Source organism: Falco naumanni, chromosome 7, assembly GCF_017639655.2.
Source record: "Falco naumanni isolate bFalNau1 chromosome 7, bFalNau1.pat, whole genome shotgun sequence".
Lineage (NCBI taxonomy): Eukaryota > Metazoa > Chordata > Aves > Falconiformes > Falconidae > Falco > Falco naumanni.
In genome coordinates this window covers 62,618,375-62,635,365 of record NC_054060.1, presented here as the reverse complement: position 1 = coordinate 62,635,365, position 16,991 = coordinate 62,618,375, and the positions used below count along the sequence as shown (strand labels likewise).

General features: G+C 35.6%; 1 protein-coding gene across 12 annotated transcripts in view; it reads right to left on the bottom strand.

The window, feature by feature from the left end:
* Positions 1-16,991, bottom strand: part of MIPOL1 (mirror-image polydactyly 1) — a 197,244-nt gene that overhangs the window by 129,209 nt on the left and 51,044 nt on the right. For all 12 annotated transcript variants that reach the window (XM_040599978.1, XM_040599985.1, XM_040599988.1 and 9 more), the window contains 3 exons: positions 15,613-15,793; positions 12,726-12,861; positions 11,644-11,749 (listed from right to left, as the gene is read on the bottom strand). In XM_040599978.1, the coding sequence (XP_040455912.1) occupies positions 11,644-11,749; positions 12,726-12,861; positions 15,613-15,793 (423 nt within the window). The remainder of the gene's footprint in view (positions 1-11,643; positions 11,750-12,725; positions 12,862-15,612; positions 15,794-16,991) is intronic.

Below are 16,991 nucleotides of genomic sequence, written 5' to 3'. Positions count from 1 at the left end.
GCAAACTAACACCTTCGAGTCATTCCTCATCCCGAGCTTACATTTTCTCCCTGCCTCTCCCCTGTCAATACGTCTAACACCATCTCTGGCACATTGCCAGAATCCTTACCTCGACCCTGCCTCCACTAAAATCTTTATTCATACTTTCATCATTTCCCTCTGCAATACTGCAAATCTCTCCTTACAGTCATCATAAAATCCTGCAGTTGAAACGTCTAGGGACTTTCAGGATGCCATAGTAAGACCGCTGTCACTCCCAGACAGAGGACTATATCCTCTCGAATTGTCACAGGCACTTCCAAAAAACTCAGCTGAGGTCTGTGTGTTCCAGAATGCTCCATGCTGCCCTTCTAGTCTGCCAAGCTGGTGTTCAGCCACAGTCTCCTGACACCATACTACAGTCTTTCAAATTTTGGCACTTATTTCTCAAGAACCTTCTGCATTAAGCCATTGCTACTGGGCTTCCTTATGGGCTTCAGAAAACTGCTCCTCTCTGAACCACTGCTTAAGTAATTAAGATCTCAAAAAAAGGCTTCCTCCCTCTTCACTTTAGCCTAGAGCTTTTACCCCTCCATTCTTACCTCAACTGACATCAACTTTGTTGTGTTTATACGTTAGCTTATTCCTACTTCACAACTTTGTACATTATTGTACAAAAACTTGATAGTGTGATATAACATAAACTACTTTATGGTTCTTCACAGAATAGAACTAGAGGAACACAGCAGTACATTTTAGTAGCAGCTATATTGCTGGCACAAAATATGCTTTATCAGTACCCAAAAAACCCCCAAACTCCCCAACCAACTGAAATACAAAAAGTGGTAAGTTTCTGTACAGTTCACAAGCAGCTCGGATAACTAGGGATGTAAGACAAATGAGAAGACGAACAGAAAAAGAGTATGGAGAGATGAGTTAGGAAGATGTTCAAGGTAGGAAAGCAATCCTCTTGTCCTCTGGCTGAGGAAAAGAGTGTTACTGAGGAGTAAGGGAGCATTTTCTGCAGCTCTAGCAAAAGGTTGCACGATAACAGCAGATTGGACAAAAGATGACAGGGAAAGGCTAAATGTTACTTCTGGAAGTGCCGTCCCTCCTCTCACAAAAATCTGCAGAGGAGCTGCAAGCCTAGTCATGAAGCTAGAGCTGTAAGGAGCTGCATTCACAACAACAATTCTGCATCAGAAGCACAAATCTCAAGACGTACACTAAATTTAACAAACATTGGTTTAATTCTCTTCTATTTCAGTATTTACTTGTTACACAAGAACAGTGTCTTAATAGTGTCTTTTATCTTCAAGATCTTTTCCCCATTTGCAATAAGAAAGCTTTGCTTGCTGTGGAATAGAAAAACTAAGGCATGAGTAAAGCAGCTGCAAGACCACATGTGCACAGATTAGTGGTCAGGAATAAGTTTGCAGCACTCACAGAGGGTGAGTCCGATATCTGCAAAGGTAGGGGGCTCAGCAAGAACAAGAACAAATTGTATGTGGTGGGATCTTTGAAAGCATGGAAACTAGTGCTTCAGCATTGACTGCTTAGGCAAACTATAATGCAACTCCTATGTCCCAGTTGGATCTGGAATACACAAGCCATTTAATTCTGTATGGTAATTATTACTTATCCGTAACTTAATATATTTGTTTACTATAGTATTTCCAGTAAATTATGTCAGTTTATCTAGCATCATGCCAGAGACACTGCACTGACAACCCTTTCCATAAAGCTGCAAGTGGAAACATTATGCAATTTTCATAATGAAAACAATTGCTGGAATGAATAGAAAGCTGTCTAAAATAACTGAAGATTTGGCACTTACTACTTTTCTGGGGTTAATTAATTTCCACATTAGTTAACGTCCTTCTGGTCTGTTTGAGTGCATCCTTCCTTCTGTCAGACCTTATAACATCCCCACCTCAGCACGAAAACCCACAGTTTGCCGACTGCTGCAACGGATCTTGAGCATAGTACACTTAAGAGGGACTGTGCTTTGGCGTATTAAATTCCCTCTCTGCTTAACTACAACCAGTGGTAATGACTATCCAGGCTTTTTAAAACCAGATTATTGCTTCTTTGTCCTTAAACCAAAATAATGTATATATAACAGTATGAAAACATTCAGAAAAAGATTTTTTTAAAGTTACTTCACCATCCTGCTTATCTCAAACATTACCATGCCTGATGGCAGCTCAGAGGCTGATTGCCTTGAACAGTGAACCCTTCCCCCACCAAAGGTCCATTACAAAATACTGTCTTTTACCTATTGGCTATGGCAGAGTGACTTAAATTGAGCAACACTTTCCTGTCATTTTCTTATCCTTCCACTAAATTAAAGCATTGGAGTAAATATCCCAACGACTACATCCATCAACTACATTTTTTTTTTTTTTAAAAAGTAGTTCCATATCAATTACAAGTGTTTGGCTTTTGCTTCTATTTCTTAAAAGTAATACTGCAAGTTAATTTTATCATATCAAAAAAGATTAGGGAGAGAGTAGAAAATCAGGTAAGTTTAAAAAAGAAAAAAAAAGAGAAAAAACCCAGATACTGACACTAACCACAAGAAATTACTACCTTAAAAAATACGTAAAAGTCTTCATTTAATGCATTTTAATGGTCTACAGAAAGCTAACTCACCTGATTCCTTTATCAGCCAAAGCTTCTGTTGAATTTAGATTAGACATTCCTGTTATCCAACGCCTAGACATTTGTGACTATTTAATATTTTACAAAAACCTCCTTTTTTAATACTATATGGAATATTATAACAGTTACAAAATTGCACGTAGTCCATAGCTATTGTTAACAATAAAGTTCACCATTCAGATTGAGCTACACGTGAGTCACAAGTAATATTAACATAAATTTCAGGACCGTAAGGATCACAGGAGTCTTCAAATAAGCCACTGAAATACACGCACCTTTGGGCTGCAATGCAGCAGAAAACCGAAACATTTTGTGTCATGTTTAGGAAAGTATGCGCAGCATAAGCTGTCCAATGAAAAGTCTATGAGAGACAGAGTGAGATAAAAATCCTCCATATTAAAAAGAGTAAAAAATATCCAGATTATCATCCTCATGCTTTTTAAAAATGCCAGGTGAAAATTAATTGAGAGTACCAAGTCAGGCTCCTAAGTCCCATTCAAGATATGGCATACACAGCAAAATACTATCCCGTACTGGCACACTGACTTGGTGTCTGATCCAATGAAAAAAAGTGATCCAGCTACTTAGTCACCAACTGCTCTGGTCGACACCATGAGGTTTTTCTTGGAGACATTCCAATGGCGTACCAACCAACCCTATCCTGTTTATCTTGAGGCCTGACCAACCAGAAACACAAATTCTTATAGAACTCATGTTTCAAGCAAGAAAATGACACACAAAAATGTAGTATGAATAGTCAAGTATTAAGCTAAAATGAATTGTGTCATTTACTAATTCATATACATACAATGACATTCAAGACTTAAAATATTTAAATCCCATAGTGCTAAGTTAAGAAAAAAGGATTCTTTTCCAGTGCTTGCAAACATCATAATATATACAAATATGACATTACTATTTAGTTGTATAAACTTTATTTGCTTTGGAAATAATTTAATAACATCTTTCTCCTTGCAACTAAAACCTCTGCATACTCTAAAAGAGCTCTTTATTTTAAAAGACTCATTATACTAAACTCATCAATTCTAAAACATTTTTAGTTTTTAGTAAAGAAAACAATTGTAAACAGAGAGCTTTTGTAAGGTAGATAGCTATTACAAAGTTCACTTAGAAAATCAATATAGCATTTTAGCTGGAATTTGCTCATTAAACACCCACAGCTCTAATGCAAATTATGATGGAATGAATAAAGCAAATACATATGCTTCTTTCTTTTTATTAAATGTAAAATCTACTGTTAATTGCATCTGGTATGTCATATAAACTTTTCTCCTTAACTATTAAATGGAAGCTTTTACAAAAGTCATTAGAGATTCTCTTTCTTTGACTTGTATAAATTTCAATATTTGTTCAGTAAAGGTTCACAGCAGTTAAATTACATTAACAAATATTATTAGCTACTATGTAAGCCAACTAAGTAAAATACTTATATTGCAGGTAAAACAAATCAATGGGTGTTTACAATAATATTTGGATATGTCCATTTTTAAACAAGCTTATCAAATATCATGTAATTCTTAGTCAAATGAGAGAGACTCAAAGTAGATTTTTTCTTCCCAAATACTCAAATTTGTTTAGTAAGCTAATTGTTTTCTAATATGGGCAAAAGTAAATATGAAGAAGATGAACCATACCGAGTATGAGTTTACCGAGTCAAAGCAGTGTACATATTTTCTTAGTTGAACCTGATTCTTTTGGCAAACCTACCTTCTACACTTTTTAAACTACCTTTAAAATACAGCACTAGTGAGAAGGTGTGTTGGAAATCATTCTAGTTTAAATAGTGGTTCATGATTTTCCAAACAAAAGAACTTTGGGGGAAGGGAGGGAAGCACAGTTCCCAGGAAAAAAGTCTGTTTGCTGATTTCCTAGAGGTCATCTGTGTAAATAAAAAAACTGAATAGGAGAGGCAAGAAAGAAGAAATTGTTTGGACTTAAAACATCTATGGCAGCAGAAAATCACTTCTCATTACCCATTAAAAAAGGTAAAATATAGAATATTGGACAGATCTTATAAGAAAAAAATGAGACCACTACCCACGCTGCTATCTCAGAAGATACAGTGAATATTATAACACTATAACAATTGGTTTTCAAGACAAGTCAGTTTTACAGAAATGGTAACAATGTTTTGGACTTTGCAAGGTGTTTGACATTAACAGATGCAATGAATACTGCTTTTGGCTTTGGACTACATGAAAAAAAAGATGATCCAAGAAATAGTACAATCAAAATTTTGCTATTTTTTTTGTAACAAGCCCTAGTTACAGTGATCAGTTACTTCTAAGAAAAAGACTTGGTGAAAAAGTATTTCCATTAATAACAATGTATTATTGCAGAAAGTCAGGGTTTTGTGGTTTAAGATTTAGTATTCAAGATCAGTGGTTGCTGAACAATAAGTGACTTGGGATTTTCTTTGGCACTGATTCTGGTACATTCAAAGTAATTTTACTAGCTACTTGCACCATTATAGCAGCAAGAAATAAAAATGAGATTATATGTTTTTACAAAAAAGGCTCTGAGCATCTTAAATATTCAAGAATTGACTGAAAAAAATTGATGCATGATTTGACTTCTGTTTCATACAGATACACAGCTCTAACATAGGATTGAATGTTGAAATGAGAAAAATGTAGCAAAGAATATTTTCTGTTTTCTGCTTTTTGGAGATGTATATTATTCTGAAAGAGAAGTATGAACATGAAAGAACTTGCTTGGCCAAGTCGTACTTAGAAATCAAGATTCTTGTAATGAGCTTCTTGTTTATCCTGCTCAGTCGCTTCCATGAAAAAACTGTCAGCTGAAATTTATCCTACAGAGAGGTTTAACAAAAGCTTTTTAGGAATTTTTCTTGTGATTTCACTTTGGATTTCTGAGTACCAGCTGCACAAATGTGAGGAATTAGGTAAGTATACTGGGAAAAGAGGTGCAATGACTACCTACATTTTCATTTTCATTTGTCTTCCCATTCCTGTCCACCATTGCTGGGTCTATGTAAACAGGAGGACTTGGAAACTATCCTTGCCATTTCCAGATGAGCCACTATAATTAAATTTTATTTAATCATATGGATATATGCTTGTTCTCTTACAGAAATATAAACATGTATGTATTTGTTATCCAGTCATATTAGAAATCAAAATCCTCTGACACTTCTTTCTACTAGATTTAACGACTGTGCTCAAAATTCTTACATATGAAGTCAATCTTACCATAGCCAAATAATAATAAAAAAAACCAAACCAACAAACCACATTTACTGCATTGCTATGAAAGCCTTTAAAATGCGTCATTAATTGGTCTCTGTGCATACATGTTACAAAATGCAGATAATCCCTAGAAATGTTCAAAGCCTACGGCCCTTGCACAGTTCTCATTCAGGTTAACAGCAAACTACCACGAGCTCCAGGGCTGACTGTTGACTTAAAAATTGTGCTGAAATATTACTGTATTACGAAACAGGCAACTTCAGTTCCTAGCTCTTTTTTTTTTTTGGAAGCTATCATTCATTTACATTCAATTATGACCTACAACTGAAAAATAAAAACAAAACAGTGATAAGTGGTCATAGGAAAACTACTTCAAGAGTTTTCACTCGTCTGTACCAGGAGTTATAGACTAGAAGTCATTTACACCTAAATGTGACTTTATAGATAAAGCAATCTGAACAAACATTGATAGAACACAGTGACTTCTTTATTGCTTTGTGTTTGTCGTATGTATTTAGTGCATAGCATTCATCTGCTCCTACATTTCCAATGCTATAAACAGAGTGTTCTTAATAAAAGGCTAAAGTTGCTTAGTGGCAGCTCTACATAGGGTTTTCTTTGTGTACTCAGATCCCAATTCAATTAAAAAAAAAATAAAGTGGGAAAGAATAGGAGAGAGTATTATACACAGACCCCAAGGCAGTTCTTGTGAAAGCCAATCCCTGTACAATACTTAAGCCTCTGCTTCTAATACACTAAACACAGCTGACTTCAAAATTCAAACCATAATGCTGTTACAACTTTTTTTCAGTGAATAATTACTGATGCCTGAATATTTACTTTAGGGGGAAAAATATAAATGTTGCATTGAAGTTTCTAAGTTATAATCTGACAGGTTAAAGAAAAGTTTTTTTAATACCCCAAGAAGTAGATTATTTGAAGACCTTTCTATTCCTGAATAAAACTCAATTCTTCACATTCATCTAACACCCTAGTGGGGAAGAGAGAAGGACCAAGCTAATCATAAAAATATGCAAAGATACTGGTTTGCTTTTTGCATACCAGCTCCATCCATAAATAGCTTAATAATTTATATTTTAACCTATGCCACCCCACTATTGTACTTCAAAGAGCTGCATGCAACTTTTTGACAATCAAAAATTCTGACAATCTGAAGGTAAAACTACATTGTTTCAAATTAGACTGTTAAAATTAAGCCAACACCACCCCCATCTTGTTGGTCGGTTGGTTTTTTTTCCTGTCCTTTAGATGGATTATGTACCTTCCCCTACATAGGATTTAAATCCTTCAGTTATTTTCACAATTCTGTTATTTACCAGAAAATATTTTGAAAAAATATTCAGGAAATAGTTTTGCATAATGAAGCATTAATAGGACAAAACCCTTAAAAACTATATAGACTATATATACAAATCACAGAAAACTGTGTTAGTGAAGTATATGCATTTCCCACTTAAACTGTAAAATATCATTCATATTTAGGTTTATAAACACAAGGGTTGGGAACTATTGAGTTCTTTTGGCTAAAGCCCAATATTGGCCTTATTTCAGTTTAATTGGAAGAGGATCTTGAATTCATCTTCTCCATGAGATATCAGGAACCTGGATTTCTGTTTGTACCAAAGGTTAATAAGAAATGTGTCTGCAAAAGTCAAACAGCATTAAATACCAAAAACTGATTATTATTCTGCAGGAGTTGTTCTGTCATTCATAATCTCTCCATGCTCCAACCTTCCACAGCTAATCTTTAATGGATGACATGCAAGAAAGAAAAATAACATCTAAAACGGGGCTCTAAAGTGAGCTTTGAAGAAATGGAAAATACTTTTCTTCTGTGCTGGAAGTTATTGCCACCCAAAGTTTATTACTGAAAAGATTACTTATTTCCTTTTACTTTATGGGATATTAAATCAAACTAACTCTAAGCTAATAGCCACCTGCATATTTGTTTTCACTTTTGCTATTAAAGCCATTGCATATGCATTCAGTAACTATTTTTCAAGTTAATTGATGAAACTTCAAATAATGTTCATGAACGTTTTCATGCTATATTCAAGAAATTCAAAATACCACAAATGTAAATGCTCAACATTTTTGTAAAAACAGACGTGAAAAAAAGGGGCTTCATTGTAGGTATATTGCCATAGTTTCCAAGAGATTAAAAGCTGTGTAACATATATACCAGTATTAGAAGTACTGCTTTCCCATTTTTCCACACTATATTTCCTATCATTACCCTGGTCTTTCAGAAAGTATGTGCAGAATGCTAACACAGTTTTCAGGCATTAAAGGTTTTGTGCAACACCTAACAGACCTAGCAGGGCTGGACTCAATCCACTTCTTCCTGCTGAGTTGACCATGATTTAAAAAAGGTGCTAAATTTTCATAAAATTACTGTTAGATATTGGCAAAAAACCTACCACAGAATAGCCCCTGCTACAGAAAGATTTAGAGAACTATTTTATTATACTTCAGAATTATTCTTGGTCCCAAGATGTAGCACTGTGATAATAAAATATTCCAAGCTGAGGCTCTGAGGCCAACTATGGTATATCTTGTTGCAGTAACGGTGGGAGTTCTGTGAGAAGACCAGGGCTTTGGTATTTTTTGCAGTCTAGAGAGGTTACCACTGTGCTCTACAATTCTCACTTACACTCAACCAGTTCTTTCCTCTGAAAGTTCCTACATACTCTTTGTATAATTCTTCTGTTAGGAAAAAATGAAGTCCCTTATGTTCATCCAAAGTGAGATCTGTTCTCTCTGATAGTTCTTTGAGAGACTTAGTCCTTCGCAATGTCTCCATCTTTATCTTCCAGTCTGTCCCCAGAAGATGTGTGCTCCTTTCCCCTCCCACAAAGACGCACCCATCCTTTTCTGTTCAACATATGAAAGTTCTGCATTTTCACATTTCATACCCAGTTCACATGTGGTGTTCCCTCTTTTCCTGACATTATCCTAGTCTCAAGTTCTTTTATGATGCACTCTTCCCTTGATTTTCCTGATGTTGCTCCACCTCTGTTCTTCTTTCATGACGGGGAGTGAAACTAATGGTACCTTCTGACATTGGCTTATAATGAGAGGAAATCCAGCACATGAGTAATGAAGAAATAGCAGGAACCTGTGGCAGCTATGACCACCAGAAACAATAGTCTCTAATGCTTCAAAGCCTGCAACCAAACCTGTGAATTCCCTCATTTTCCTTAGCCGTAGCTAGCTGACACAGGGATAGGAACCCAAGGAAGTTTAAAAATCCATTTTTCCTGGGTAGTAAAATAGAAAAATTAATACCTTCTGAAAATAAGTTATTTACTGCACACAATAGTGAACTTCTTTCATCATGTATATACCTTCTGTTTAACTCTACTTTTTCATATTTTTGCATAAAGTATTTCACAAATTTACACCTTTACTCTTCATTTCTTCTGCAAAAAGGAAAAATCTTAAAGTGACAAGCTTTGAGTAATTTATTTCTGAAGACTGTTGTAGCTTCATTTTAAAATGCCCTTTGTCTTCAGCTTTTCTGTTCTTTCCATGGGACTTGTTTCAGTAAAACACATCAATTAGAGGGTTATATTTTAAAACAGATTTGTAATATTCCTCAAAGTAGACAACATTTTTATGGTGTACCTTTCTGATGTTTTTTACAATATGATTTTGTGGAGTCATTTTCTTATCATAAAGTCAGTACTAACTAATAATAAAAATGCAAACACCCATATTTACAAGCTTCGCTCTACCATGTGTTATACACTGCAGTAATTAAACATTAACTAGCAACATGAAATCACAGCAGCATGTGTTCTCCTTTCCCCAAAGGACTTAACACAAGGGGAAAAAGTTTTTTCCTTAAATGGGCTGTCTTTTTTATTAGGTTCTGCTTGTCCATTAGAACTCTCCCCAAGGGTTTTATGAGAAAGGCCTCCACAAATTCAGTTTGGTTCACATCATTCCAGATTTCAAAACATTTATCCAAACTTCGTAACTTTCTTAGAATTGAAAGACAGGAAGCAAAAAACCCCATGAAATATTAACGATGCTTCCTTTTGGCAAACAGCTTCAGTAGTGAGGAGCCTCCTGCCCTCTTTCTCAGCGTTTAAAGGATTTTATACTTCCTGAACTTGTAAAAGGAGAAAACAAAGGTATTTTTTTAAAGGTCATCCTTATTACACATTGTAGCTCTCATTAAAATTCAGCTTATTCTTCCTTTTAAAATGGAATAACTATGCTAATTATTATATCCATATTTATGCCACACTATTTTGATGATACTGTTATGCTTAGGACATATTCAAAAGTTTAAACAGTAGTGTAGGAAAAAAACAATTTACTAACAAATATTTCAACTGTATCCATAAAAATGAAACTATACATGTTTTTGACAACCTTTGACACACGTTCCTTTCCAGATTTTAACAAGCAATGAACACCTATATCAAAGAGAGTATTTCTCTATTATAGATACAGAGGTAAAACACTGCAAATATCCAGGAACAAATACAAAACTTGGGATTCAACCCAGACAATTTGCATTAGCTTTCTGCTGCTGGATATAACTAAGATATGCAGTGTGGATTTTTTTCTTCTGAAAATAAAGCAAGCAGTTTATGTAAAATGAAATAAGAATAAAATTATGCCTGTATTTCAATGTTTCCTAATATGCAGATTAGATTTTCCTTTCCTTTCCTCCATCACAGAAAATCTAGGAACTCTCTCTTCCATCTATAATATACACAGAATACCGTACTCTCAGGAGTTTGACATTAAGTGGAAAGTCAGCCATCTGTTTTTTCAGCTGCAGAGTTTATTTTCTGCTCCATTTTCCTGAAGACAGCTACTCCTTCCTTCAGTACCAATATTCGGGAGACAGGTACTAGTACTATTAATACTATATGAAGTGTGGGTGGTCTATAAGCACACAATTTTATCTAGCTTACACTTTATTTATGAACAAATGATACAATGCATTTATAAAAGCACTCCCCCTAATTTCTTTGAGGAAAACCTCAGAGTATTTTTCACCCACTGGTACACTGTACACACAGTCACTTTCCAATCATAAAAATACTCAGCTTCATTACTTCAGAAATTTCCAAAATCGTTGAATAGAAACGGTTTCCATTCTTGTACATCTACCCAAAGAACAATTAACAACAAATACAAGCATGCATTCACTTTCAACTATAAACTTTAAACCCTTTCATTTTGGGAACTTTTATAAACATCATTCACTGGAGACATACCATCATCAGATAAAAATTCATTATAACTACTAAAAGAACAGATTTTTCAAGAAAAGTGCAGGTGTCTAGTTGAGGTGAATGCGCGACTATCTCCATACACGGGGAGGGGGTAGCATTGCTCTGAACGAGCTAAAACAATAAGTGGTATTTGAACTGCTGGTTGAAAGGTAGAGGCACTGGTAATCATTATTTCCCCTTGTTTGTTCAGGACCTTCCAACAAAACAAACAACCTTTTTGTGATTGGATTGACATGGTGTTAACAATGCATTTAATGCCCAAATCAGTATGAATACAGGTAAAGCTTCTGCTAATACCAGTACCAGGATGTTAAAGCCACCTATTTTCTAAGCAACTCTAAACAGCCACACATAAAAAAAAAAAAAAAAAAAAAAAGTCAAATCTTCCCTCCTTTAGCAAATAAAGCTAACATTCACTAGGCCACGTCATATAGCAACCGCAGGTACTGTTTGAGCCATACAGCCATCTGTTAAACGCTTGCCTACTGTACCTGCAATCTTTTCTGCAATCTTAGCTTCTGTAGCTCTCTCTTGCAGCTCTAAGTCCAGTTTTATTGTCTTCAGCTCCTTGTCCTTTTCAGACAGCTTATCCTGAAGCTGAATTGAACAAATGGACAGTAAGATTCTTACTTGGCCAAAACAGTGAACCAGCTCTTCTAACCACAACAAAATTTTAAATAATAATTTCATACCCCCAAAATACAAACACTATGCAATACATCAGAAGTTCAATTTATTTAAAGGACAAATGTTAAAAACATCTTTTTTATCATATGCCCTATCTTGTTCTGCAAGACAGGCGGCAATGTGTATGTCACTATTTTCACTTGGGATTCTCTTCAGATATTACCAGCTGTGGTCCTTCTTGCTAAGGAAGTTCAGAATTACATGGAATATGATGCAGGTGGCGTCTGCATGAACAGCCTATTTACTACTGAGAGTACTGGCATCACAGCCTGAAGAGTCTGTGGCGTAAATGCATAATTTTTCATGTGTATCACCAGACAGAAAATTGTATTCTTTCACAGGTTGAGGCCTTCGTGTTAACTGGGAATCCACTAAATCTGCTCTTGGACAGATACCTGAGCTTGCCATTGAATATTCAATGACACTTCATGGAAAGACTATAGACTTTTCTGTTGTTTAGGTGCACACAACTGCTACTAACACCAGTAGCAAATCAGTGTGCAAGCAGGACGGAATTTTCTTTCCCTCATCAAAGAGGAAGTATCAGGGCACATTCGTTATCTGGACCACATACACAGAGGCATGAACTCAGATTCTATTAATGAAATCCTGGCCTTGGTTTTGGTCCTCCTTGGTTTTCATCCATGGTGCAAGAACTTACATCACTGATTAAAAAGGTCAAAGGGTAGGATAAAAGTGGTGGGGTTTTTATTTTATTTCAGAGAAGCAGTTGTTAAGCAGATACTAAGAATCCAAAATGACAAGAAAGCTATTGATTGGTGCACTAAAATAAATAACAAAACTAAATTAGGCACTGTTTAAAATGTATGTTTTGTAAGACAACTATAAAAGAGCAAATGCTGTGAGCTGAATATCTCAATTGTACCTTTTTATTTTTGGCTCTCAGAGTGTCCAATTCTTTTAAAAGGAATGCTGTTTCTGTTTTTCCGTCTAAATCTGAGGCATCCCTCCATGAGGATACAAATTCAGGGAGCATCCTCTTAGCCTTTTGTTCTACGGTGCTGCATTTCAGAGGGGAAAAGAAAGAAAAATAATGTACAACCAGTTCCTCCCCCTTCCCCTCCAAAACAAAATACATGAATTATCAAAACTTGTTAATCATTGCAAATGTATTAAATAGACAGTAAAAGGGATGGCCTTCTATCACTTCTTAAATCTGTAGTTCTGAAAAAAATCTGTAAATCTGGAATGGTAAATATATATACTACAGTACTAAGGCAGAAATCAGATAAATATAAAGTAGCTATGAAGCCTATAAACAGAAAATGCTTAAGGGAAACAAATTAAAAATCTGTGCCTAACACAGAGCGACAAAATAATGAAACATTCAGGTATCAAATTGATGCTTAGGCTAAAAGAAACCTAATTCTTCAGTAGGATGGTCAATTCCACATGAACTGAAATGAGAATATCCAGAAAACAAGATCTAGGAGTTCATCTTGAAGAAATGTGTAAAATGACAATGTTATTCTAAATATTATAACTGGCACCAGCAATTCCATACTGTATATCACTCACATAGTTTTAAGATAACTTATTTAGCCAAGACAAGATTCAATGACCAGAAAAATTCTGTCTCAGGGTAAGACTTTTATAAAACTCCTTGGCTATCCATTGATACTCACAGATAACTCAGAAATCACAAACAGATCTCACTTGTAAGATGGTAGCAAAATCAGTAGATGAATGCATTAGAAGGGGGATTAACAAATATTTTTACCATTCACTTCCTCTAAGCATTTTCTGTTTACAGGCTTCATAGCCAATGAGTCATAAGAAGTAACCAGATAAAAGCTATACCTTCTTAACTACTGTTTCTACTGTACACATTACTTTCATTATGTGTAATTAACACCCTAGAAAGAAAAGGAAAGCTATCTGTTGCTCCTAAGAGTCATTCTCCTATACTGTTGTTTGTACTCAGTCTCTCCTTTCTTCACCTGCTTCCATTGGATTTATTTTCTCTATGGTTCTTTCAGAAGGAAGTTAAGGTCTGTACTCTGCAGGCAAACTATGGTGCAACCTAAAGCACATCAAACATAGACAGCAGGAAGATTCACGTTGAAAAAGTACTTACTTGGTGTATTACACTATATATGGATTGGAAGCGTGCTTAAACTGCCTGTCTGCACTTTTGAGATTCTTCAAAGACTATTCCATCTTTGCTCTGTCTAACAAATTTCATTTACTATTGTTTTGGACTGAAAGTGATAGATGCATCTGGATACTACTGCCCAGATATTACAAACCTCAAGCTTTTTTTGTGCATTTTCCAGGTTCAGGAGATGCTTCGCATTAACAAGTTTGAATATACCTCCTCATCACCTTTAAATCCTGCAAACATTTTCTTCCTGATGTCTAAAAGAAAACTTGATGTTTTCATTCAACATTCCAAGTCACATTGATGGTACACCAAGACCATCATTTACAGTGCAAATCAACACTGACTCAATGTTTCCTGGGTCATTCTATACAAAGATATTTTCTCATTTTATATTCTGATTGCAATCTATTTGGGGAAGGACAGATTTTACGCAGTTTATATAGTCTCTACCACAATGAGTTTTTGGCCTAGATGCCATGTATTTGCAGGTGAGATAGTTCAACTTGCTGACTACTGTGGGAGGTTAACTTCAGTGTTCAAGATCAGCCTGATTCCCAGTGCAAGTGGCACTGGTGAAGGGCAGGAGCAACAGCCTTTGGTTGACAGTGTGCTGGGCTGTACCTAATCACTCAGGATTATATTTGGCTTTTAGTGCAGGATGCATTGCCCTAACAGCGTATCTCAGGCCCTAATGTAAAAAAAAGGCAACAAGACAGACGGAAAAGTACTATGGACTGGTTTGGGCCCAATAGATCGTACTAAAGATAACAAAACCAGGTGCAGAATCTGCCAGACAGGTGAAGAATTAGCGTATATTTTTCAAAAGTACATCACGGGGCTCTGCAGCCTTGGTCCCATTCTCAAAAGCAAATCTGTCACTCTCAGTTAAGACTTGGGCTTCAGAATGCCTAAGTTGCTCAAAACCGGTAGCATGTTCCCAAGTCAGTTGGGTTTACCTTTATATATTATGTCACATAGTGCATGAGCGTATATGTTTCCTAAGATTGCAGTAGAAGGTCATAGCTCAGTATGGAAATTAATGACAATAAATGATCAAAAGTAATGACAGAATGAAATCTTTAGTTTGTATTACACTTTGCAACCATAATTTCCCTTCTCCAGATGCCATTCACAGACTGCCTACAAAGTATTACAACTCCTCATCTTTACTCTTTCAACTTCATCTGCACTTCACCCGGCTTTATTCCTGCTTCCTAGCTGCTTTATTCCCATTTCCTACTCACTTTCACCCTGCTTTGTTCCTGCTTCCCACTCACTCATAATACTTAGGGTACACTGTGCTTGTTGTGTAAAGTCACAAATACTACCAGACTTTTAGATCATCTTTTCTAATTCTGTTCAGTATGCATTTTAAAAATTAAAAAGAGATCACAATCATCGAAATACCCACAGCGTGTCACATAAGCCATTGCCATGATTGTATTTTCTGTCAGTGCTAGAGAATGCAGTGGTGAAATGCTGCATTCCACACTGAAAGAAGGGCAGATATGGTAAGTCTGAGTAAAAAGCTGACTTACTGATTCTCAGTTGGGAAGTAAACTTCCCTACCTTTATCCAAAAATCTGTATGTATATTGTCTATAATTTGAATCTAAAAAAATTATATATATTGGGATATTTGGTTTTACCTTGATTCTTCAGGACTGGAATTACAATCATTTGGGGCTCTTCCTCTTTGACTGGTTACCGGCAAATCTGGAAGTTTCAGTGGTTCAGCTTCTGCCTGGATGAATGGGTTTTTCTGAGAATTCTCATGAAACTGGAATTCAGCACAAAAGTCTTCTTTCTTCTGTTCCAGGACGTGTGTTCCTAATTGGAAATGGAAACAAACATATTTTTTTCATTTGGAGAAAGAAGCACAAACTTGAGATTTCTCATTCAAAAATGGCTTGCTATATTCTTATTTGTAGCAGAAAGGAGAAAGTACTCTAGTTTCAGATTCACAGCTTCCTCATCCCACTAAGGAACCTAGAGCACAGATGTAGGAGTTACGAGCTATTTACTGTATTTTTCTCATGGAAACCTCAACAATTCATCACCATTTCCTAATCCCTCTTCCCCTGAAATGACTGTTTAAAATAATGCTGACCCTATGAAATTATCTACTTATCTCCTGCAAAAATCTGCTTTAGCCCAGTGAGACATGATGAATTTCTGCTGTAGACCGGGAAATTTGCAGGTTGTGAACTAGACTCTTACTTATATTGAGGTCTTTTTCAAATCCATTTTGGCTACAAAAAAAGTTTCACCAAGCTGTAATTAGCAACAACAAATTTAAGGCCCCATTATTCACTCCTGGAGAGTGCAAGGTTCAGGCTCATACAACTAAAGAACTTGAAGAATGCAAAGCACAAATTGTGCCAAAGGGGAAAAGTATCTAATTAAACTGTTGAATGTGATAGTTCTCTGAAGCTTGGCTACTAGATACATTTAGGACATATTTCTGATATCAGGGTATTTAAATGAAAGAAAGATCTACATACCATGAATGTTCTTTCATAAAGTAAGAACAAGTAAGTTTTAATTATAGAACTATATTAAAAAAAAGAGGAAGAAGCCTAAAAAAGCTGGAATGGAAAAAAGTGCACATATTCTTCATTTTTTCATTTAGATTAGCAGAGAATAAACATCAGAGCTTTTGCTTATTTAATAAAGTTAGTGTTTCCAAACATTTTGGTATATATTTTATGATCCAACTTATTACTTCCTTCTCAAAAATACTAAGAAACTGTCTATACAGTTGCAATCATCTATAAATAGTCCAAAAATACACATCGATCAGTATCAAGGTATCACGCTGCATGTAAGATATAAAAGCACAGACTCCGAGTCAAAAATACCAAAAACACTCTCTAAAATCTACTGCAATAGATTACTCTTTCCTTGAAGAAGGAAAGACAGAGCCGATGGCACAGGAAGCATCCCAAGGGCACAGAGGGATGACTCATGGATTGGCTGGAGTCAATTTAACAAGTTTCCATACAAAGCTATATGTTACCTTGAGGAA